At 37.6% G+C, this 25386-nt stretch overlaps 3 protein-coding genes across 6 annotated transcripts; 1 reads left to right on the forward strand and 2 right to left on the reverse strand.

Annotated features, from left to right (window-relative positions):
• The first annotated feature begins 515 nt into the window (after positions 1-515).
• On the forward strand, positions 516-20870 carry LOC104103580 (PHD finger protein ING1-like). 3 transcript variants are annotated; one of them, XM_070185867.1, is made up of 7 exons: positions 516-675; positions 1438-1509; positions 2113-2300; positions 2395-2458; positions 2566-2662; positions 20318-20477; positions 20565-20870. In XM_070185867.1, exons 1-7 carry the CDS (start codon positions 648-650, stop codon positions 20673-20675), a joined length of 720 nt encoding a protein of 239 aa, XP_070041968.1. In that variant the 5' UTR covers positions 516-647; the 3' UTR covers positions 20676-20870. The 3 variants fall into 3 exon arrangements, with proteins under 3 accessions (XP_070041968.1, XP_070041970.1, XP_070041969.1); XM_070185869.1 differs by having other exon boundaries at positions 2566-2643; XM_070185868.1 differs by lacking the exon at positions 1438-1509 and having other exon boundaries at positions 533-675.
• LOC104094307 (uncharacterized) lies at positions 4562-6057 on the reverse strand. 2 transcript variants are annotated; one of them, XR_011411085.1, is made up of 3 exons: positions 5017-6057; positions 4817-4935; positions 4562-4725 (listed from the first exon to the last, which is right to left on the reverse strand). XR_011411085.1 is itself a non-coding variant. In XM_033655647.2 (3 exons), exons 1-2 carry the CDS (start codon positions 6005-6007, stop codon positions 5040-5042), a joined length of 885 nt encoding a protein of 294 aa, XP_033511538.2. In that variant the 5' UTR covers positions 6008-6057; the 3' UTR covers positions 4836-4935; positions 5017-5039. The 2 variants fall into 2 exon arrangements, 1 of the variants encoding a protein (XP_033511538.2); XM_033655647.2 differs by lacking the exon at positions 4562-4725 and having other exon boundaries at positions 4836-4935; positions 5017-5722; positions 5806-6057.
• On the reverse strand, positions 7921-10659 carry LOC138899452 (uncharacterized). The gene is made up of 4 exons (XM_070185866.1): positions 9535-10659; positions 8750-9454; positions 8544-8662; positions 7921-8458 (listed from the first exon to the last, which is right to left on the reverse strand). The coding sequence occupies exons 1-4, from the start codon at positions 10061-10063 to the stop codon at positions 8048-8050; spliced, it is 1764 nt and encodes a 587-aa protein (XP_070041967.1). The 5' UTR covers positions 10064-10659; the 3' UTR covers positions 7921-8047.
• Positions 20871-25386: the final 4516 nt, after the last annotated feature.

The following is a 25386-nucleotide window of genomic DNA, read 5'->3' on the forward strand; positions in this document are numbered from 1 at the left end:
CAATATAACTTGGCAGCTGATGTCACGTGTAGGACTCTAGCTAAAATAGCATGTCAAAAGATGGGCAAAATGGTCAACACAATGAATTATTTTTGTTGGAGCTACGGTCAGTAATCAATTCTTTCAGCCAATAGTATTGCACTATTTTAATAAAATAACATAAATACCCTTATGACCCGTATTGAAACCGGATGCAGCTCAGTTGCTTACCGGAGGCAACTCAAACTCCCTCTTATTAATAGTAGGAAAATAATAAAAAGAAAAAAAAAACTTAAGAAATTAAGTGAGCAAAAATGCAAAATTTTACAAGTATAGGGCATTTCTCCTAAATGCCAAATATACTAGAGATTCATTAATCATTACAAACAAAACCCCCAATTTTAGCAAAAACACAATTTCTCTTGAAAATAAAAATCGCATAGGGGGCAGATTTACAAATTCCAGAAATCTCAGGAGGACTAAAGTGAAACTATCCCAAAGTAAAAATAAAGAAACTTTAGGGGCATAAATGTCCTAGTATTAATCGGAATCGGATCCTATATTAGGGCTTGAAACTCAAAACGAACAAATCGTCGCTGGCGGGAAGATTCTCATGCAATTAACCGAATCTTCAAATGTTCCTCTAAAATATAAAGTTTCTCCGGAAAATGTCATTCATCGATGAATTTCAAGCCAGTAAGTCTGAATTTTAGTTCTTAAAGTTTCATTTACCATACCTTTTTTTTGAATATTTGTTATCTGTTCCTATTTCTGTTTTATAGATTAATCGAATATAGCGTTTTCTGTTTTCCTTAATGTAGTGGTAAAGGGTTGCCATTATTTTCAGATTTAACAATTTTTTATTTAATGTTAGTACACATTTCCAATGTGTAAATACGGACAATAATTTCGATTGATAAATTTAGTGTTCCAAATAACTTTAGCATATATGCTGCAAATGTCTGTTGGGGCTTTATGTGCAAGGCACAAATATAGCGGGGAGAAGAAAATTATAAAAAACTAAAAAGTTATTTTAGAATAATAACTTTAAATGCAATTTGTGTTGGTGGAAGGTAGCAGGTACCCGATAGAATAGTCGAGGTGTGCACAAGCTGGGGCGGACACCACCGTCATTAAAAAACTATATAACACAATAAAATAATTATATTTAAAAAGGAAATGGAAAAAAAATTATAACTTAGTGAAGTAGTTATTATTTAGTATTGCCCACTTCATGACAGAATCCATTAGTGATATGATGCATGCCTTACTTTCCTGGTGGCCTGAATTGAAATGCTGCCTAAGCGAGGCGAAACGCTGAACCTATTCTAGTTTCGAGCATGATATTCAGTATTGTCTATGCAAGTGTGATGCATTACTAATTATGGATTAATTAATTCCTCTGTGTGATTCTGCATTGATTTCTAACAAGTTGCTATATTGATTACATTGTCTCAGATATAGAAGCTCTTCCGAACCATTTACGGAGGAAATATGCCTTATTGCGTGATTTAGATAAAAGTCTGCAAGGTATTACTTATAGTGCAAAGCTTTATATATTATTGGACTGTTATGCAAGTTAGTTGCTTTCCAACTTTCCATTGTATTGTGCTTAATTAAGTACACTTGTACAGTATTGAGTCGATTGATAATCCACTAGCATTCTGAATCTGGAAAGTTTATGTATTTTAAGTGGAATAAGGAGCCATCTTTGGCACAATGCGACAGGCAGCTTATTGTAGTGTATAGTCCTTCATGTAGTCCCTTTGCACTATATCTGATGGAACGTCTACTACTGCCATTACCTAGTTTAGTAGAAGCTTCAGTGGTATATCATTGTTAAATTGCAGAACAAAAGAGTAATTGTTTGGTATTCTGATTGCCAGTGTTCAACTGGTTCAGCAATTAGCCATATCGCCCCTTCGTTCTGTTTTACAATGCAAAGATGATCATAAGTATACTCCTGATTGGAGAAGGGAATATAGGGTGATTTTGTAAGATTCTCAGTAGTATTTAGCATTGCTGTGTTAGTAGCCCGACACGAGCACAGTAGGTTAGTGGTGTATGTTGTTTCTTCGTTGCCTAGTGTATGGCATTATTACTAAGAAAGTGCTTTTCTTTTCCCCTGAACAGGAGTCCAGAGGCAAAATGAACAACGTTGTGAGAAAGAAATAGAGGATATGATACAGCGTATTAAAGCTGGTAACGTGACACCAGACTCTTCACTAATCAAATTCTCTGATGATGCATTGGATGAGCAAAAGCATGCAATCAGGATTGCTGATGAGAAAGTTGCATTAGCTTCTCAGGCATATGATCTGGTAGGGATGTTGGGAACAACATCCTTTTTCTACATCAAACAAACTGTCATTAATTAACTCCTTATGGCAATTAGTGAGAAAATTCTTGCAACAGGTAGATGCTCACATTCAGCAGCTCGATCAGTACTTGAAAAAATTTGATGAAGAGCTCCGGAGAGGTATGTTTGTATCGGCTTACTCATCTCCTCACCAAGAACAGTGTCCAAACTTACTCGTTTCTCTGACTGTTGAACAACTTTCTCTTTATGGATTCTCTTTTATGCAGAAAGAGATGTTGCTGGTGTTACTGGAACTCCTGCTACCACTGTTGCAAATAATGGCAAATCTGGAAGGTCTGGTGAGGGTAAGGGAGGGCGTAAGAAGTGAGTGATATATCTCTATCATATTTCACCATTCCTAATGCTAATTGCACATTGCGGATGCTTATTCTTTATTTATTTAATTAGTATCATTTCCTATTTGAAATGGAAATCTAATAAGAAGCCTCAATCATCTTAAAGAATAAATTGATTATGTGTTGAAAGTCAAGAGATCAATGTTACTAAAAGTTAGAATATATATTGGTTAATAGTATGGTTTATTCTATTTGGTCGCCTCATAATTTGGAATTTAGAATGTGATTGGTATGAAGGAAAATGTCTCCATGGAAAATGTTTTCATGGAAAATGAGTGGTTTTATCACTTATTTTCCCTTGTTTGGTTGGTGAGTGAAAAACTTTTTCCGGAAAATATTTTCTAGTATTTGGTCAGAGAGTAGAAAATATTTTTTATGCTACTTTTCTCACCCCTTTCCCCCAAGTCCTCATGTTTTATGTGCTCCCCCCTCCAAATACATCATGAAAAGAAAATACTTAATTTTTTGAAATGAAAGAAAATACTTTTTACTACATCATTTGTTGAAATGAAAGAAAATACTTTTTCTACATCATGAAAAAGCACTTTTTTTGTTAAAATGAAAAAAATACTTTTTTTGTATCATGAAAAGAAAATACTCATTTGTTGAAATGAAAAAAAAATACCCTATTTATAATATGAAAAGAAAGTACTATTAATAATCTGGAAAAGGGCTAAAAATTCCCCTAACGTATTGGAAATAGTTTTAAATTACCCTCCTTCCACCTATTAGACCATAATTGCCCTTAATGTTACTTTTAAGTCTGAAATTGACCCTCCTAATAAAAGCTGATTTGGAATATGTAAGCCTTTTAATTAAACTAGTCTTAGGACACGCGTGTACCCAATCTTGATGAGTATTGTTTTTAAACCTCTAAGGATAGAACTTCTAGATTACCTAATCCAAATACTTTTACGATTGTGCTATGATCTATTTATCTGTTATTCTTGTTCACTGTAAAATGAAATTCAATTAAAATTGAAGGTTGTTATAGTTAATTGTTTATTTGGTCATAGCATCTAGTTTGGGTTATAAAGGATTTATAGAGGAAGTGGCATATCTGAAGCTTCTGGAGAGCGTGGACGAGGAGGCGAAGAGGACGAATAAGGAGCGGTATAGGATGGCTTTAAGTGAAGTTAGCAGTTACTGCGGCCAAGACCGCTGCATTTGAACGCTTGTATGAAGAACTCGGAGCCAGAGGAGGGGATAAGAAGTTGTACAGGTTAGCCAAGGTGCGAGAAAGGAATGCCCGTGACCTGGACCAAGTGAAGTGCATCAAGGACGAGGATGACAGAGTTTTGTTGGACGAGACACTGATTCGCCATAGATGGCAGGCTTACTTCCATAAACTCTTGAACTAAGAGGGGGGATAGGAACATTGAGCTAGGCAACTTAGAACACTCTGAGTGTCGTCGGGACTTTGGGTATTGTAGGAGTATAAGCGCTGAGGAGGTTGAGAGGGCTATGTGTAAGATGAGCAGGGGGAGAGCGACGGCCCTGACGAGATCCCGTGGAATTTTGGAAGAGCGTGGGTAGGGCGGGTTTGGAGTGGCTCACTGGGTTATTTAATGTCATTTTTAGGACAACAAAGATGCCCGAAAAAAGGGGCAACATCCTATTCTTCAACAAGATCTCCAAACTCTTGAAGTGTCATCATGTTCGAGTTATTATATTGGTGGTCATCTTCTTCTTCATCGGAGGCTTCATCAATTAGGGTTCTACTTGAACTTGTAGAAACTCTTTCTTTGCTCCTTAAAGTACTTCCCCTAAAACCATAAACATTCTCCTCAACTCCACTTGCCATAGCAACATGACCAAAAGTAAGGCCTTCTCCTTCATATACTTCTTTCATCTTCATGATTTTGGGGGGGCTCCGGTTAACCATTCATTTGCTTCATCAATGTTATCCAATAAAATTGGATCAATGATATTGCGAGCTTTGTAACGACAAGCCAATGTTCTATTATATTTAACGAACACGAGATCATTGAGTTTCTTTAGCTCAAGCCTATTCCTCTTCTTAGTATGAATCTGCATATAGGTTGTAGAAAGTAATTAAGAGGAGTACTTAGGACAATTGAGATATACTTTGATTTAGTAATAATGTAATATAGCTTCTCACATGTTCATAAACACTCCAATTTCTCTCGCATCCGGATGAGCTACAAGTTAAGCTTTGAACTCTAATAGCAAATTGTTGCAAGTTTGGAACTTCATAACCAAATTGCATCCACCATTCAACTGTAAAGATATTATTTTAGAAGTTAATAACTTAAAAGTTAAAGCTCTAAAGAGTAAAAACAATTGAAACAACTTGCTCACCTGGTGCCAATTTGGTTCTGGCTCTAATGGCCGAAGCTAATCCAAGTATTCCATCGGCTTGCATATACACACCCAAGTTCTTCCCCTATTTTGTCTTGCATCGCTTCATCTGGCACCAACCTCGCAACACATGCATGATGCCCCTTCCACACTGCTTTATCTAAAGTCTTGTTCTCGTTATTTGTATAAAAGAATCCGGGGTTCAAAATATGCCCCGCTGCTTGTAAAGGTTGATGAAGCTGAACCGTCCACCTTTCATCAATGATTTCAAAAACTTTCCCATATTTCCTCTTATCATGAACAAATGCCTTCTCAATAACTTCTTTAGCCATATCCATGGCTTCATAAATGTATCCCATTGGTGGTTTTCTCTCCCCATCCACCAAACGAAGTACAATAACCAAAGGATTACCAACTTTAAGTGCTTGAACAGTGTCATTCCAAAAATATGGACCAACAATATGTCTCGCAACTTCTTTCCCAAGAGCTTCCTTTGCATAGATACCCTCACTCCATTCAATTGACATGAACAAGGTTCGCAAATTTTTCTTTTGCAAGTAAAAACTATGCAAAGTCATGATAGCTGTTGCGAATCTTGTCTTAGCCGATTTTACCAAATTTCTTTGGTTTGTGTATCTCCTCATCATGTTCAACAACAACGGCCTCTGACTAATGTAAGAATGTATCTTGACCGCCTTAGCAAAAACTGTAGGAAATCAAATTTCATAGTGAATAAGTATAAACAATTAACATGAAGGTTAAAATAGAAAATTAGAACCACTTGTTCACCTGTAGAATATGGGGCTAACTTGAAAATGTCGCCAAACATCAATTTGATACAATGTGCAGCACAAGGAGTCCAAAAAATATTCGGGAAAACTCCTTTCAACATGTCACCCGCTTTTTTATTCTCACTTGCGTTATCGGTAACAACTTGAACAACATTTTCCTTTCCAACTTTCAATATTGTCTTCTCAAACAAGTTGTACATTTTATTGGAATCGGTTGAAGAGTCACTAGCATCATAAGATTCAAGAAACAATCTACGTCTCGGAGAAATCACCAAAACATTAATGAACATTTTTCCATTTTTTGTTGTCCATTTATCCATCATAATGGAACAACCATAAGTTTTCCATTGCACCTTATGCTCCTCGACAATCTTGTTTGTCTTCTCCACCTCCTTTTTTAGACAAGGAACTCTTACTTCGTGATAGGTAGGGGCTTCATTCCTGGGCCATATTGGCCTACAACCTTAATGAATTCACCAAACTATCGGTGTAATTTACACAATTAAAAGGGAGCCCCGCATCATACATCCACCTAGCAAAAGTATCTACAGCGCGCTCCCTTAAACTCTTCCTACAAGAATTTAAGTCAACATCTTCACCTTTTCTCTTATCATTTGGTTTTTGCGAGAAATAAAGATTAAGAGGACCTTTCACATTGCTACCGGTGGATGATCCACTTCCACTTGTTGAATTCTTTCTTTGAGATTTTGAGGGAGGTGGCCTCATTGATATATCATTGACTTCAAGGTCATCCTCATCCATTTGACTATCTTCGTCAAAAAGATTAATCATAGATGCTCCATGGCTCATTGGATTTTTTATCTCATTTTTTTTCGCAACATACTCTCTAATTTCATCCTTAACAGAATCCGGAACCTGTGAACATTCTTTGACATCTCTAAAACCACCAATTAGATGTCTCTTGTGACGATGTATTCCACCGTTATATATATTTTGACAAAAGATACATTGCACTTTTGTGCTACTGCCAATTGCAACTCCATACGCCTAAGCTGGATCTTTTTTTTGGCTTGATGCCATTGAATAATAAGATTGAATTTACTACAATCAACAAAAAAAAATGCAGAACTGTTAAAAAATGGCATAACAGTGAACAGAGAAAACAGAGCACATAGTGAACAGCAGAAAATGGAAAAATAGGAGAGGAGAAAACACAAAACAGGGCAGAACAAGAACAAAGAAATAAGAACTGAAAAAGAAGAGAAAATCAGAAGAGCACATGTTTGAGAACAACCAAAAAAAAATGCAGAACAGTGAACAGAGCACATACGAACAACAGAAAATGGAAAAAAGGAGAAGAGAAAACAGGGCAGAACAAGAACAGAGAAATAAGAACTGAAAAAATAGAAAAGAAGAAGAAAAAGAGAAGAAGAGAAAATCAGAAGAGCAGAAGTAGAAGGCAGTCGTCGCAGAAGAAAAGAAGAGAAGAGAAGAGAAGAGAAGAAAGAACTGATGGAGAAGAAGAGAACTAGAGAAGAAGAGAAACTTACCTGAAGAGCAGAAGTCGAAGGCAGTCGTCGCTTGCAGTAGAGAAGCAGATGTTTGGAAGAAGTGTGCGTAACAACTGATGTTTGGAAGAAGCAATTTTTTTAAAAAAAACCCTAGTCAGCCGATGGAATCGCTTAAGCGTGCTTTTGTCGCTTGTTTTCATCGCCTCGCTTTTCACTTTTTAAGGTGAAGCGTGCACTTATTTAACTGCGTCGCGCTTTAGGGCAGAAAAGCATAGCCCCCTCGCCTCGCTTCTGCGCTTTAAGCGAGAAGCGTGCGCTTTTAATAACACTGGGGCGGTGGAGCTGAGGTTGGGGAGGATTGTGGATATCTCTGAGAACCAATTTGGATTTATGCCAAGTCGTTCGACTACAGAAGCTATTTATCTTGCTAGGAGGTTGATGGAACAATATAGGGAGAGGAAGAGGGATTTACATGTTCATCGACTTAAAGAAGGCTTACGATAAAGCAGTGTTTTGGATAGCGTGCGGCGACAAATAGCGACGAGGGCCCGCTTCACTGAGGCGAGAGGCGCGCAGCGAAGCGCTCGCCTTTTTGATGTGAAGCGACAATTTATACAAAAACATAAAATATTATATACATATAACTAAAAACTCAATAACAATAATATATTAATAAATATATCATTCAAAAATTAAAGACTCAATAGATAGTCATAGACTCATAGTAGATTCATAAACTAAAGTCTAATAGTCTAAAACAAGCAACGTCTATTCTTCTTCAAGATTTTCAAATTCTACAACTTCATGAATGTTAGCATTATATTGGCTATCATCTTCTTCATCCTCGGAGTTTTCATCAATTAGGGACCGGCTTGAACTTGCTACTCCCTTTCCCTTGTAACTTGAAGAACTCCCTCTAAGACCATAGATATTCTCCTCAACTCCAACCGCCATAGAAACAGTACCCCAATCAAGATCATCTCCTTCATACACTTGTTCATCTTCATGATTTTGGGGGGCTCCAATTAACCATTCATTTGCCTCGTCAATGTTGTCCAACAAAATTGGATCAATGGTATCGCGAGCTTCATAACGTCGCCTCAATGTTCTATTGTATTTAATATACACTAGATCATTGAGACGCGATAGCTCAAGCCTATTCCTTTTCTTGGAGTGAATCTGCGCATAAGTTGTTTAGATTAATTAATCGATACTAATAATAATACAATATAAAATATATTAATATAATAAATCTACTTCTTACATGCTCAAATACGCTCCAATTTCTCTCGCATCCAGATGCACTACAAGTTAGGCTTAGTACTTTGATGGCAAACTTTTGCAAGTTTGGAGTTTGATGTCCAAATTGCTTCCACCATTCAACTATAGAAAAATATTTTAAAAGTTAATAAGTATAAATCAAATAAATTAATTTAAAGTTATAAGGATATCTATATTAAAGTTAGTTACCTGGCGACCTTATGTCTCTGGCTCTAATGGCCGCTTGTAAACCAAATAGGCCCTCTGCTTGTGAGTACCTACCAAACTCCTCCCCTATTTGATCTATCGTCGCTGAATTAGGGACCAACTTCTCAAGACATGCATGGTATCTAATCCACACCTCTGAAGCCAAAGTTTCATCTCTAGTGTTCTTGTAAAATAATCCCGGGTTCAGAAGATGGCCTGCTGCATGCAAAGGTCGATGGAGTTGATTCTCCCACCTGATATTAATTATCTCAAAAACTTTCTCATATTTTCTAACATCTCCCTCAAATGACGCTGCAATAGTCTCTTTGGCTCTATCCATAGCCTCATAAAGATAGCCCATTGGTGGTTTTCTCTCCCCATCCACCATACGAAGTACCTTAATCAAAGGACCACCAACTTTAAGAGCCCGAACGACGTCATTCCAGAATGATGGAGAAATAAGAACTTTGGCAGTTTCTTTTCCCGCAACTTCCTTTGCATATCTATTATCTTTCCATTCATTTGAAAGAACTAGCTTTCTCAATTTTTTCTTTTGCAAGTAAAAACTATGCAAAGTTAAGAAAGCCGTTGCAAATCTAGTCTTGGCCGGTCTCACCAAATTTCTTTCATTTGTGAATTTCCTCATCAAATTCAACAACAACGGCCTCTGACTGATGTAAGAATATACCCTGACGGCCTTAGTGAAAACTGTAAAAGTAACAATAACAATTTTATAGTTAATACTTAATAGGATAGGACATAAGTATAAATAACTATATTAAAGTTACCTGAAGCATATGGGTTTTCCTTGAATATGTCACCAAACATCAAGTTGATACAATGGGCAGCACATGGAGTCCAATAAATGTGTGGATACATAGCTTCCATCATCCTACCCGCACTAACATTCTCACTAGCATTATCTGTAACAATTTGTACAACATTTTCCTTTCCAATTTTATCAATAGTCTTTCTAAACAAGCTGTACATTTTGCTTCCATCCGTAGAAGAGTTGCTAGCATCGTGAGATTCAAGAAAAACACTCCCTCTTGGAGAGTTCACCAACACATTTATGATCATTTTTCCATTCCGTGCTGTCCATTTATCCATCATAATGGAACATCCAAACTTGTTCCATTCCACTTTATGCTCCTCAATAATTTGGTCTATCTTCTTCACCTCTTTTTTAAGATGAGTTACTCTAACTTCATGATAGCTAGGAGGCTTCATTCCTGGGCCATATTGTCCTACAGCTTCAATGAATTTATCAAAAGTTTTGTAGTTAACACAGTTGAAAGGAAGCCCTGCATCATACATCCATGCTGCAAAGGCACTTACGGCGCGGTCTCTCAAAATCTTCTTGGCTTCTAAACCTAGACCTTCTTCACCTTTTCCCTTTTCTTGTTGTTTTGCCGAGAAATAAAGATTGAGAGGACCTTTTGTCACTGTACGTGCCGTCGTGGATGACCCACTAGAACTATTTGAAGATATCTTATGAGTTTTTGGGGGGGAGGTCTCATTTCACCATCTTCATCCATTTCATCATCTTCATCAATTAGATTCACCGATGCTTCAAAATTCATTTGAGTTCTTGTCACATTTTTCTTATCAACAAACGCTTTTACTTCCTCCCTAACCTCGGGCGGACAAAGGGGACATTGTACTACATTTTTAAATTCCACCTATCAAATGTTGCTTGTGACGAGTTATCCCACCATTATATGTTTTTTCACAAAATACACATTTAATTGCGGATCTTGATGAGCCTTGTATAGCATAATTCCAAGCTATATCATTTCGTTTATTACTATCGGATGACATTTCAACGCTGTTTTATTGAAAAAAAAATTATCAAGTCAATATGCAATTAATTCTACTCTATAAGAGACTATAAGTCAATAATTGAAAAAAAAAAAAAAAAGGGGCCTGAAAGAAACAGAAAGTTTGCTTCGAAACAACCTCTGTAATTTTGCAAAAACAGAGCTTCAAAACCTCTGTTATTTTGCCAAAACAGAACCAAAAAAATAGAGCACAAAAACAGACCTCTCTTTCTGTTAAGAGAAGAAGAAACCTCTGTATTTTGCTCGAAAAATAGAGCAGAAAACAGAACTCTGTTTCTGTTCTTTTCGACAAAAAAACAGAGGAAAAAAAATAGAAAGAAGAAGAAGAAGAAGAAGAAGGAGAAAGAAGAAAGAAGAAAGAAAGGAGAAGAAGAAACCTCTGTATTTTGCTCGAAAAATAGAGCAGAAAACAGACCTCTGTTTCTGTTCTTTTCGACAAAAAACAGAGGAAAAAAATAGAAAGAAGAAGAAGAAGAAGAAAGAAAAAAGAAGAAAGAAGAAAGGAGAAGAAGCATACCTGGACTTTCAATGGCTGGAACCTCAAGCTTCTGAAAGAAGAAGACGATGGCTCGCGAGTTTAGAACGTCAAAGTCTCAAAGAAGCTCTGTTGTTTTGTTCAAGTTGAAGAAGATATGTTGTCAAGCCCTAATCACGACCCTTTTTGTTGAGTCTTTGCTTTTTTTCTTTTTTTTTTTAAAAAAAAACAAAAGGCGACGCTATGGTCGCTTCTCGCGACACTGTCGCCTCTCGCCACGCAGGCAAAGGCGAGCGCTATTTCGAAACGCAACGCAACAGAGGCTTTGTGGCGACACTGTCTCGCCTCGCCTCGCCTCACGCTATTAGCGCTGAGGCGAGCGCTATTTATAATAATCGGATAAAGTGCCAAGGGAGGTTCTGTGGAGATGTTTGGAGGCTAGAGGTGTTCCTGTTGCTTACATTAGGGTTATTAAGGACATGTATGGTGGAGCTAAGACTCGAGTGAGGACCGTAGGAGGGGACTCGGAACACTTCCCAGTTATGATGGGGTTGCATCAGGGGTCAGTCCTCAGCCCATTTCTATTTGTCTTGGCGATCGACGCGCTGACGCGCCATATTCAGGGAGGTGTCGTGGTGCATATTATTTGCAGATGACATTGTTCTGATTGACGAGACCCGAGGTGGTGTTAATGGGTGGTTAGAGATCTGGAGGCAGACCCTGAAGTCTAAAGGTTTCAAGTTGAGCAGGACCAAGACATAGTACTTGGAGTGCAAGTTCAGTGGGACGACTCAGGGTGTTGACGGAGAAGTAAGGCTTGACTCTCAAGTCATCCCTAGGAGAAAGAGTTTTAAATATCTTGGGTCAGTTATACAAGGGAATTGAGTGATCGACGAGGATGTTACTTATCATATTGGAGCGAGATGGATGAAATGGAGGCTCGCTTCAGGTGTTTTGTGTGATAAGAATGTGCCACCTAAACTTAAAGGTAAGTTTTATAAAGCGGTGGTCAGACCGACTATGTTATATGGGGCTGAGTGTTGGTCAGTCAAGAATTCCCATGTCCAAAAGATGAAGGTGACTGAAATGAGGATGTTGAGATGAATGTGCGGGCATACCAGGCTGGATAGAATTAGAAATGAAGTTATTCGGGATAAGATGGGCGTGGCCTCTGTGGAGGATAAGATGCGGGAGGCGAGACTTAGATGGTTCGGACATGTGAATAGGAGAGACGCAGATGCATCTGTGAGGAGGTGTGAGAGGTTGGTCCTGGAGGGCCTAAGGAGAGGTAGAGGTAGGCCGACGAGTATTGAGAAGAGGTGATTAGGCAAGATATGACGTTGCTCCAGCTCACTGAGGACATGACCGGGGATAAGAAGGTGTGGAGGTTGAGAATAAAGGTAACGGGTTAGAATAGGTCGCATAGCGTTGTCCTTGTCTATAACAGTAGCTTTAGTACATGAGTTAGCGTTAGTTATATATTTTCGTATTTCTTGATTTATGTGATTACTTGTCGTTGCTTTCGTTTTGGCCTTATGATTACAATACTTAGTTTTAGTTTTGTATCTTTGTATTTTTTTCTTGTTTTAGAATTGGTGTGATTGCTGCTGCCCTTCCTTTTATCTTTCCTAAGTTGAGGGTCTTTCAGAAACAACCTCTCTGCCTTTTTGAAGGTAGGGGTAAGGTCTGCGTACATACTACCCTCTCCATACCCCACTTGTGGAATTACACTGGGTTGTTGTAAACAAAAAAAAAGCTATATTAAAAAAAAGACATTTTTTGTAATATATAGGCTAGTGAATTGATCTTACAATATGTCAAGAACAGAAAACAAATAATTAGTAAAAAAATACAATAACAACAACCTAGTATTATCCCATTAGTGGGGTCTGGGCAGGGTAGTGTGTACGCAAACCTTACCTGTCACGGCCCGAAATTCCCACCTTCGGGACCGTGATGGCACCTAACATTTCACTTGCTAGGCAAGCCAACGTTAGAATATAATTAGCCATTTTAACAAAATTTTAAATTAATTAATAACAAGGAAACAAATGCGGAAGTAAGGTCTGAAATAAAGTGAATAATTCATAATAATCGCGATATCTCAATACCATCCCAGAACTGGAGTCACAAGTGCACGATCTTCTAGAATAATACAGATAAAGGTCTAAATAAAATTCAAGCTGTTTGAAATATAATACACCGCAGAGATAATATAGAATGGGACTTTAGAACTGCGAACACTGTGCAGTTATACCTCAAGTCTCCACTGGTAGCTGTATCCGAGCAAATCTGCAGTACGCCGCTGGGACCAACTCCGAAATCTGCACAAGAAGTGCAGAGTGTAGTATCAATATAACCGACCCCATGTACTGGTAAGTGCCGAGCCTAACCTCGACGAAGTAATGACGAGGCTAAGGCAGGTCACATACAATAACCTGTACGCAATAATAATAATAACAACAATAATAGAAATGAAACAAGTGTCTCTTTTCAACAGTTGAAGCCAACTCGACAGTCATAACCAATTATTATTTCAATCAGTTTCCGTTGCGGCGTGCAACCCGATCCCATAATATATTCATTTCAATCAATTATGTTGCGGCGTGCAACCCGTTCCCCCAATATAAACTTTAAATAAATCTGTTGCGGCGTGCAACCCGATCCTCCATATAAACTCTAAATAAATCTGTTGCGGCGTGCAACCCGATCCCCCATATAAACTCTAAATAAATCTGTTGCGGCGTGCAACCCGATCCCCCATATAAACTTTAACAACTCTTAAATGTATTAGAAATACTCCAGTAAATACCACGTTCAATAAGAAACTATTAAGCATCAAGACATACAATAATTATAATTTAGTTATGAGACAAACAATGTCAAGTAGCAATTAATTGAGGAAATCAGGGATAAAATAGGCAGTTTAATATTTATTATGCAAAACGTCAAATAGCAATTAAGACACATAAATCAATTAAGCATGTAACAATTATTGCAGGAATTCAAGAATTAATATTTGACAAGGAATATAAGTGAAACAATTATTTTAACGATTAATTCGTGTCTTAAAATAATTTAAGATGTTTAAATAATTAAGCAAACAATTAATTTGACAAAGTATAGGCACCCGTCACCTTGCCTATACCTCGTTACACATGAAATTCACATAGCAAATAATTCAAGGGTTCTATTCCCTCAAGTCAAGGTTAACCACGACACTTACCTCGCTTTGCAACCAAATTCAAGAATCCAATAAACCTTTGCCTCACGAATTTGTGTCCGAAATCCTCAAATCTAGTCATAAGCAATTCAATATACTCAATATAAATCGTAGGAATTAATTCCATATGAATTTACTAATTTTCCGGATTAAAAATCCGAAATTCATCTAAAAAATCAACAGTGGGACCCACCTCTCGAATTCCGGAAAAACTCACGAAATTCGAACACCCGTTCCAATACGAGTTCAACCATACAAAAATTATCGAATTCCGACACCTGATTGACCTTCAAATCTTAATTTTACATTTTTTGAAAGATTTTATAAAAAAATAATTTTTCTTCCATAAATTTACGGATTCATGATGTAAATGAGTATGGAATCATGAAATATAATCAATATAGGATAAGGAACACTTGCCGCAATGTTTTCCCGTGAAAATCGCCCAAACATCGCCTCTCCCCAAGTTCCAATTTGTCAAAAATGAAAAATGGGACGAAGTCCCCTGCTTTATAACTTACAGTTATGTCCAGGCTGCCCTCGGCCCTCGATCCTGGGCCTCGATCCTGGACTTTCGATCCTCGGCCTTCTATCCCGGGCCTTGATCTTCGGCCTTCGATCCTAGGCCTCGGTCTTCGGCCTTCGACCCTCGGCCTCGATCCTTGGCCTCGGTCTTCGGCCTTCGATTTCTGCCCCCAAATTTCCAGCAGAAAATATTGCAGCAGCTGTTTAAGTCCAACTTTTGATCAGTTAACCATCCAAAACTCACTTGAGGCCCTCGGGACCTCAACCAAATACACCAACAAGTTCTACAACATCAAACGAACTTATTTGAAACTTCAAATCACATCAAACGACGCTAAAATCACAAATCACACCCCAATTCAAGCCTGATGAAACTTAAGAATTTTCAACTTCTACATTCGATGTCGAAACCTGTCAAATCAAGTCCGATTGACCTCAAATTTTGCACAAAAGTCATAAATGACATATCGGAGCTATAAAAATTTTCAGAACTGAATTATTACCCCGATATCAATAAAAATCAATTTGTGGTCAAACTTTGAAATCTTTAAGCCTTTAGGCTTCTAGTTTTCGCCAACTGGCGATAATTCAAGCTAGAGACCTCCAAATTAAATTTCGGGCATACGCCCAAGTCCCAAATCACGATACGGACCTACTGGAACTGTCAAAACACTGATCCGAGTCCGTTTTCTCAAAATGTTGACCAAAGTCAACTCAGTTGAGTTTTAAGGTTCTATTTCACATTTTAATCAATTTTTCATATGAAAACTTTTCGGAAAATTATACGGACTGCTCACGCAAGTCGATGAATGATAAATAGTGCTTTTCAAGATCTTAGAACACATAATTAATTATTAAATTTAAAGATGACCTTTTGGGTCATTATATTACCCCTACCCTGGGGTAGAGAGGCTGTTTTCGATAGACCCTTGGCTCCCTCCCTCCAAGAACTCCCCACCTTGCTCTTGGGGTGGCTCGAACTCACAACCTCTTGGTTGGAAGTGGAGGGTGCTCACCACTAGAGCAACCCACTCATGTCTAATTAGTAAAAAGATAACTAAAGATAATTTAGTATTCAAATTTTCAGGAAGAAAATTCAAATTGTTGCAGGTAATCTACAACCTACATATCAACATTGTTTTGAAATAATATATATCTTGTGATTACGTAGTCAAATTTCTTTTTTTTGATGAAGTAAGGAGAATTCATTAAAAGCATCCGACGGATGCAGGTAAAAGATTGCAGTTTAGAGAGATGGTGTCTACTCATATACACTAAAAAACTATTCTATCACTAGGGAGCAGACACAATCAAAAAATTGAATAGAACTAGTTACAGGTGCGTGATTTAGCCAACTAGTGATAGAATAGTTTTTTGATTGTGTAACTATTCTATCACTAGTTATTACAATATAGTGATAGGAGTAATAACGAAAAAAATCCTTCAACTATATAATCAAGAGAAAGAAAGGAGACATTCAAACAGATTTTACGTTGTCAAAATTGAACTAAACACGAAAAGAGAATTTAAAAGCTCACATATTTCATATCAGATTTTATCAAATTAGGGGCAACTTCAGACCTAAAAATTAGCATTAAGGGCAATTATGGTCCAATAGGTGGAAGGAGGAGCAATTTTAGAATTAAAACTAACAACAAGGGCAATTATGGCCCAATAGGGAGAAAGAGGACAATTTTAAATCATTTACAATACGTTAGGGGCATTTTTGGCCCTTTTCCGTTAACAATATTTCAATTTAAGAGGGGTTTGAGGCGAGGGTAGGGGCAGGGTGGGGTGGGGGGTTAGGCGGGGCGGGGTGTGGTGTGGGGTGGGTTGGTGGGGGTTGGTAGGGATGAGGAATATGGTGAGAAATCTTGAAAAGGAGTTTTGGAAAATGTTTTCCCTTTTCATGATAGGGAAAACATTTCCTCCAATTGGAGGAAAATGAGTTCACGAGGAAAATATTTTCCAAAACATTTAAGCCAACCAAACATGGGAAAATTAGAAAACATTTTGTTTTCCTTCATACCAAACACACCCTTAGTATTCAGGAAATTTTCTTAGCCTAAACTTTCTTTACTTAGGAAACTTACTGTAGCCTGAACTTTCTTTATTTCTTCAGCTTAAATTTTCCTATTTCATGTAACCTACATTACTTATTAGGAGCTTTCATTTATGTTATTCACCATCCAATTCTAGACAAGTTTCTTTTCTATTTTCATATGGTGTTAGAGCCTCTACGACTTTGTGTAAAGACCAATGTAACGTCGACCTACTGGCTGCTGGCGTATGATGCCTACTTTGCCAATGTACTTTACTTGCAAGATATTTCAACCAGGTCTTGCAATCCAACCTAAGTTACTCGGACTCGGGTACGGGTATCCGACACGGGTACGGATCCAAAGGTCGGATTCTTCATGATCTAAATTTTAGGATTCGAGGATACGGATCTAGGTACGGGTACGAGTGCGGGGATTCGGCAAAAAATAAATTAAAAATCTAAAAATATAGCTATAAATTGGATGAAGAAAAAAATTTGAATTTTTTTGGTTTTGGTCACAGAAAGTCGAGATGAGCAGAGAGAGAGAATGACTTCTTTGTCCATTTTCTTGGTCTTTTGGAGGGAAAGTAGGTACGAGAAAAGATAGGAAGGATGTATTTTGCTGTCAAGAAAATTCACTCTGTACCCCACCCCACTTTTTAGACAAGAAAGTTCACTACCCCACTTTTTTGACAAGAAAGTTTACTCTGTACCCCACTTTTTCGATAAGAAAGTTCAGTACACCACTTTTCATGGGATAGTACAATAAAAAATATAAAGAGATTTGTACCACTTGCCTTTACTTAGGGAAATCAATTCTCAAAATTTTCCCTAAAATTTTGGTCAACACACCGGATCTTGTCTACCGGATCCGACACAGATCCCATACCCTTACCCATGTTAGTGTCGTGTCGACACAGGTACGGTGCCCAAATTGCCGAGTCCGAGTAACTTAGAATCCAACTACTTCTTAGTCCTGAAGGTTCTTCCTAACCCTTACGTCTCAATGAACTTCTCCCTTTCGTACCCTTCGAATCTTCTCTCGTCATCTCCTTCTGCTTGAGATACTGTACATGTTCGGCGATGTCTAAAAGTCACTTCCTACACCACTTGCAGGGGCGGCGACCCTATAGAATATGTGGCCCAAAGCCAAAATTGAAAAAGGCCTTAATTTTGTTCAATAGATTTTTTGTATATTTTATTTGGAGTTTATCCTTATGACTTCTTAAAATGTAAAGTAATGAATTTCCTTTTTTTAATAATCAATTTCTTTTTTGATTGACTATATCCAAATCCTGTAATCTTTCTTGAGATAGTGTTGATCTTAACCAAGATCTTATTGATTTTAGTGTTTTAAATTTTCTTTCAACTGAGGTAATGATTACAGAAACTGTTTAAATTATTCTTTAAACAATAAAATATTTATGAAAAGAAGAACAAAGACTTGACCTGATTGAGTATGTCAATTATTATATTATCTTCTACTTGTAAAATTTCTCTTAGCACTTTAAATTCCAAAATATAAGTTGAATCCATGAATGTCATAGTGACTATTATGCTTTAAGAAACATTCTGCTTTTTTCAAATCTGAACATTTGATAGTCTAATTAGCTTGCCCTTGAATATTTGCAATGCCACTCAAAGAATTGAAGGAAAATAGTACAAAGTCAAAGTCGCAAACAAGATTGATTCAAGTTTAAGTGAATTAGACAAAAGAAGTAGGATTTAACTGCAATGTTTATTAGCTACAACTTTCAACTGTAATTACTTTGATCATATTTTAAATAGTAGCATAAACTTTGGAAATTTGTGCTTAATGGATTGTGAAAGTTTGACAACAAATAATTAAAAAGACTCATTTTTACTACTAATAATAAGTGCATAATTTTATACTTACATATAATTTGAGCAATTTTGAAACCTAAACTGTTTTGGGGCCTAAAGCCCTTTAGGGTTAAGTCGGCCCTGGCCACTTGTAACTTCAAAGTTGATCTGCTTTCATCCCCTACCCTGAAGGTTATGTTGCTGATGAAATCTCCGCTTCCTTTCATAATATTCCTCCAAAGTCCACATTCAAAAGGAATTATGATATTTTCAGTCCTCCATCCCCTTTGAACATTCCATCCTTTTCTTCCTCCATAGGCGTGCTCCTCAATCCCCCCCCCCCCTCCATTTTGTTGGGGACGTAACGTCCTCCCAGTGACTAAGTGCAAAATATGCTATTCACAGAGAATTAAGATAAGTTCTCTTTTCTATTTATTTTCTCTGTTTTCACAATTAGCAATATATTGACGTAAATAATGAGGTATACCAAGTTATCTTGCCTTGTACTCTTGAGTCGTCGACTCTTCTAAAAGTTCAGGCTGACAATAATATAGGCTGTTAGGTAGAGTCGGAAATTATTTGGGTGCTTAGGTCCTTCCCTATATAGGATTTTATGGTCTTCTGTTAGGATGTAAAAGAAGTTCGTTCATGAGGATGGGGAATAGGTGTCTTAAGTGTTGATATAAGGAACTGTAATTCAGACTGGTCCGGGGTCGCTAGATACTCATTATTGCAAATAAGTGGCTTAAGAAACCTATTTTTGGTGCTTCTCAAGAGATGGGGCTCAGAATACTTAAAAACTGACTTTTTAGCTTATTCAACATTTTTCCAAAAATTCACCTGCCGTTCCAACTCAAGTTATATCACCTGTGGTTGCGTAGCTTGTACTCGGCTTTGCTAGTTTCTCGAGGAAGTGGTTAAGGGTATTGTTCTGTTCATCCTCTAATTGTATATGATAATCATTGAATCTAATTACATTTCTTTGAGGCCTTTCTTGATTTAAGTGAGGGGTTTCCTAAGTTGACAGAGGAACAACTGTGTTTAACCTCTTTGGGATTACAATGTAGAGAAATCCACTATTTTAGTTTCAAAACATAGTGGGCAATGGACCTGACCCTTTATCCTTCTCCACTTAAATATTAAAGTTATTTCAACAACTAGGTTTCAAGCTCGTGACATTCAAGCTTGTTCTTAAAACCAGCCAATCGCGTTCCTCTGTTAGAAAGTTCTTCCTTACCGCACATCCATGCTGTACTGCCTTTACAGTTAAACCAGAGCCCTGGGTGCAACTCTTGGGATTATAATTCCTACCTTTATATGATGGAATGAGTGCAAATTAATACAGAAAGTCATGTCCGGTGTTTTGCTGCAGAAACTAGAAAGGGAAGCATTCTAAAAGATGCAGATTTATTAAGTGTAAGCGGAACAAATTGTTTGATGCATTAGTTTGGACAAAATGGCTTCCCTTTGGTACTGAACCAGCTTAATTCACTATTGGTGTTAGTTTTGCAAGTTTCCACATTTTTCTCCATTAAGGTTCAGTTTCTGGTTGCCTGAATGATAAAATGTCGTGTGACTGTATATCTATGTCCCTGTGTAGTACAGACTAAACTTGTGTTAAAGGGAATAATTTCTTCCGCAGAACACGTCTTGCAACAGCAGCGGCAGCTACAGCCACAGCAGCAGCAGCAGCAACACCAAGTGGAATGGATTTGGATCTACCTGTTGATCCAAATGAACCAACATATTGTTTCTGCAATCAAGTTAGCTATGGTGAAATGGTTGCTTGCGACAATCCTAATGTATGTACTAAACCAAGTTTTATCAATTATCTTTTAAAACTTGATTAGATTGAACTTTTGCTAAAAATTTGATTACTCCTTCAACAGTGCAAAATAGAGTGGTTCCACTACGGTTGTGTTGGCCTCAAAGAACAGCCAAAGGGAAAATGGTTTTGCGCGGATTGTGCAGGAACACAAAAGAAGCGGAAAGGCAGATGATAGAAAGTAGAAGAAAATAACTCAGTATACTGATTTTAGACGTTTTATCACTGGAAGAATTTATGTAGATACTGTACTTCTGTAATTTTGTTGTGTAGCCATTATTAACAAGTCACACTTGCAGCATTCTAATTGTATGAACTATAACGAACAAATAAACTATTGTCTTTTACCAATCAACATATTTGTAACCTACACCTTGACCATCAGTCAAATAAATACCATCTTCCTTGACAGTCCATTGACAAACAGTTGCACGGGCAGGACTAAGTGCATCCTTAACACACGTATCTTTTTCATTGAATACCTCAAAAGCTTTTTTCCTTAGAATTCCACCAAAACTGGCCAAAAAAACATAGTTTTAGACCAATTGACATGAAATGACCAATTGATATTGGTTGAAGGGGAGCCTTATAGCAACAGTCAAATTGTCTCTGTGTGACTTATAGGTTATGGGTTCGAGCTGTGGTATCAACCATTACTGCTTGCATCAGGGTAGACTGCCTACATCACACCCCCTTGGGGTGCAGCTCTTCCCCGAGACCCTATGTAAACGCGGAATTATTTGTGCACCGAGTTACCCTTTTTTTGATATTGGTTGTTGGAGCAATATTATGGTACCCTATATCATCGTCTTCAGATGCACAATGTACCCATAGTATAGAGGAGTATTTGGGAGGGCATTCCATACATAAATCTCATACTTTTGCCCAAGAAATATATTACATTGTGCTTGTGAAAAAGCAAAAGAAGAGATGCATAACAAAAAGATAGCCTTGATTTGTGAAAAAATCATGCCCAGAAACTGTTCAATTTTGCTTGTGTTTGGCTTCTTATAATCATGCATGTCTTATATAAAAGAAAAAAACTTTTAAGTACTTTCTAATTTTGTGAGTGGAGATTTATGATACCATCAACATTGGCAAGTAGTTCGTTCCTGTCCAATTTTGCAATCGTGGAAAGAAATCAGATATTGAGGTATTCCTTTACTAGTTTGACTATTTGGAATATGATTAATATTATGCCATTAGCGGGATTTTATATACGGACTTAGAGATCAAATATAATGTGATAAATTTAAAATATATAATGATGATTAATATTTAACGTGTCGAAAAAATCAAGAATTGCATTGTTTTTATAGAGAACTATTTTCTTTAGCCTAAATCATGTCTCTATCTTGTTTAGGCATGCTTCTCCATCTGCTCTTTTATTTTCTCTATAATTTCCTCCCTTGATGTATATTTTAGTTCCTCTGAATAAGGATATCCAACTTGCTGCTTTGGTGCCATCTTTTAATTACTGAAAAATGAATTTGATGTTCATAATTCGATAAAATTGAAATGGAACAAACTGAACCCAACAAATCGAAATGGAATAAAAGAAAATCCCTAAAGAGAAACACCGAACCGTACCGAGTCTAATTATGTTTGATTTTAGTATAGCCTTTTAAGAAACCAAATACTACAAAACCATAACATACCTATTGTGACCCTATAGGTGAGGTTTGGGGAGGATTGAGTATATGCAGACATTACATCTACCTTCTGTGAAGTAGAAATATTGTTTCCGATAGACCCTAAGCTCAAGAAAATCGCGTTCGAAACCGGTTTGAAGAATACAAGAGTAAAAAAAAAAACTAAGATGAAAATACATAAGGAAAGAAAAGTATTGCCATAAAAAATAGTAAAGATAACCAAAGTAAAAGAAACAACAGTAATAATAAAATTGAACGATAAGATAATAATAGAATAATAAATATAATATTGATAAGGCTAAGAAGAAGCAGAATGAGGTGCTCTAAACTAGACCATGCATGCTCTCGCACGGCAAAAGAGAAATCATTCGAACACCTACTAACCATCTTCACTAATCCTCGACCGCCATAATCGAAAATTCTTAAGATTGTCAAAATTAAAATCTTGAACCCTAGTGACACTGAATGAGGTTACAAACCACTAAAAAGAACTCTAGTTTCAATAAACTAAATAGTTCAATATGCTGAAAAATCCATATAATTCAACCAAAGAACAACACTCTTATTTATTGTGAAGTATTATGAGATAAAACATACAAGTCTCTCACCAATCTGTGTACTTGTAACCTACACCTTTACCATCAGTCAAATAAATACCATCTTCTTTCACTACCCATTGACAAACAGTAGTAGGATGTGGAATATTAGATTGACCTGCATCTTTAACACATGTATCTAAATCATTAAATACCTCAAAAGATTTGTCCTTAGAATTCCACCAAAAATGACAAAAAAACATAGTTCTCAACCACATACTAGCATGAAATGACCAATTGATATTTGTGGTTGGAGCAATATTATTGTAACCTATTTCATCATCTTTAGATGCACAATGTACCCATAGTGGAGGGGAGTTATTTGGGAGTGAATTCCATACATAAACATGATATGTTGGACCATTAAAGAAATTGCCTTTTGCTTGTGGAAAGCAAAAGAAGAAAATAAATACCAAGAAAATAGCCTTGATTTGTGAATAATCCATGCCAAGGAAATTGTTAACTTTGGCTGAGTTTGGCTTTCCAAACAATATTGGCATAAGGTCTAGACATGGTATCTAGCATGATTTACAGCAAATCTTTTTTTAAAACGCATAAGGAGCATATAGCTACACCAGGTTGTTCAACTTTACAGTTGCTACGGGACGGACCAAATCACGATCCCCCAACGGTGCACGCCCATACACCCGTCACCTAGCATGTGCGTCACCTCCAAATAGTCATATGACACACAAATCTGGGATTTTATACCCTCAGGACTAGATTTACAACTGTTACTTACCTCAATCCGAGCAAATCTCTACTCCGCAATGCCCTTGCCTCTCGAATCGGCCTTCAAGCGTCCCGTATCTAGCCCCAAGAAGTACAATACCATTAATACACGCTAAAGAAATCAAATCCACAAGAAAACTACTAAATTAGACTCAAAACTCGAAATTGGCTCAAAACCGGCCCCGGGCCCACGTCTAGAAATCCGATAAAAGTTACAAAACCTGAAAGCTCATTCACTCACGAGTCTAACCATATAAAATTCAGCAAAATCCAACATCATTTGGTCCCTCAAATCCTCAAATTACACTCTCCAAAATCCCAAGCCCTAACCCCCAATTTTCACTTCAAAACCCCACTAATTAGATGAGAAATCAACGGGGAAAACACCATAGCTAAGAGTATTAGAGCTCAAGCAACTTACCTATGTGAAACCCTTGAATCCCCTTAAAAAATCATCCCAAAAGCTCCCAAGTCCGAGTTAGAAATGGTAAAAATCAGCAAAAATCACGAAGTCCTCAATTTATACATTCTGCCCAGTGAAACCGCATTTGCGGTCCCTTTTTCCGCTTCTGCGATGCCGCACCTGCGGAATTTCCATCGCAGGTGCGGAACTCACTTAAGATCCCTGGTTCCGCATCTGCGGCCAAATCTCGCATCTGCCCAGCTACTTCAATCTCGCATATGCGATCTCCCGCTCGCTTTTGCGGGCTCGCACCTGCGATGAGACATCCGCAGGTGCGATTATGACAGCTGAGTTCAACTTCAGCAATTCTTCCAATTTCCAAACTTGTTCCGTTAATCACCCGGAATCACCCTGAGGCCCTTGGGACCTCAACCAAACATACCAACATATCCCACAACATCATACGAACTTAGACAAATCACTCAAAACAATATCAAAACATCAAATTACACTCGGATTCAAGCCTAAGGACATTTAAATTTTCGAATTCCTCCAACGATGCCGAAACCCGCTAAACCACGTCCGAATGACCTCAAATTTTACATATAAGTCAAAAATAACACCACGAACCTATTCCAACTTTCAGAATTCCATTCTGATCTCGATATCAAAATTTTCACTACCAACCAAAATTGCCAAAATTCTAACTTTCGCCAATTCAAGACTAATTCTACCACGGGCCTCCAAATCTCATTCTGAATGTGCCCCCAAGTCCAAAATCACCTAACGGAGCTAACGAAGCCATCAACATTCAAATTCGAGGTCGTTTACACATTAGTCAATGTCCGGTTGACTTTTCCAACTTAAGCTTCTACTTTAGAGACTAAGTGTCTCAATTCACTCTGAAACCACTCCGGACCCAAACTGACTAACCCGGTATAATACAATATAGCTGAGTAACACAAAAAGAAGTAGAAATGGGGGGAAACGGGGCTAAAATTCTTGAAACGACCGGCTGGATCGTTATATCCTCCCCCTTTTAAACAACTGTTCATACTCGAACCGGTCTAGAAACATACCTGGAGTCTCAAATAGGTGTGAATATCTGCTCCGCTTCTCCCGCTAGGTCTCCCAGGTAGCCTCCTCCATGGGCTGACCTCTCTACTGCACTTTCACTGAAGTTATATCCTTGACCTCAACTTCTGAATCTGCCGATTCAAAATGGCCACCGGCTCTACTTCATAAGTCATATCACCCTCCAACTGAACCGTGCTGAAGTCCAAAGCATGGGACGGATCGCCAACATACTTCCGGAGCATGAAAATATGAAACACTAGGAGCACACTCGACAAGTTGGGTGGCAAGGCTCCCCTGTCCTCTTAAACACCTCAAAAGGCCCAATAAACTGGGGGATCAACTTGCCCCTCTTCCCAAACCTTATAACACCCTTCATGGGTGATACCTTTAGTAAAACCTTCTCCCCAACCATGAAAGACACATCAC

This window comes from Nicotiana tomentosiformis, chromosome 9 (assembly GCF_000390325.3).
Source record: "Nicotiana tomentosiformis chromosome 9, ASM39032v3, whole genome shotgun sequence".
Taxonomy (NCBI): Eukaryota; Viridiplantae; Streptophyta; class Magnoliopsida; order Solanales; family Solanaceae; genus Nicotiana; species Nicotiana tomentosiformis.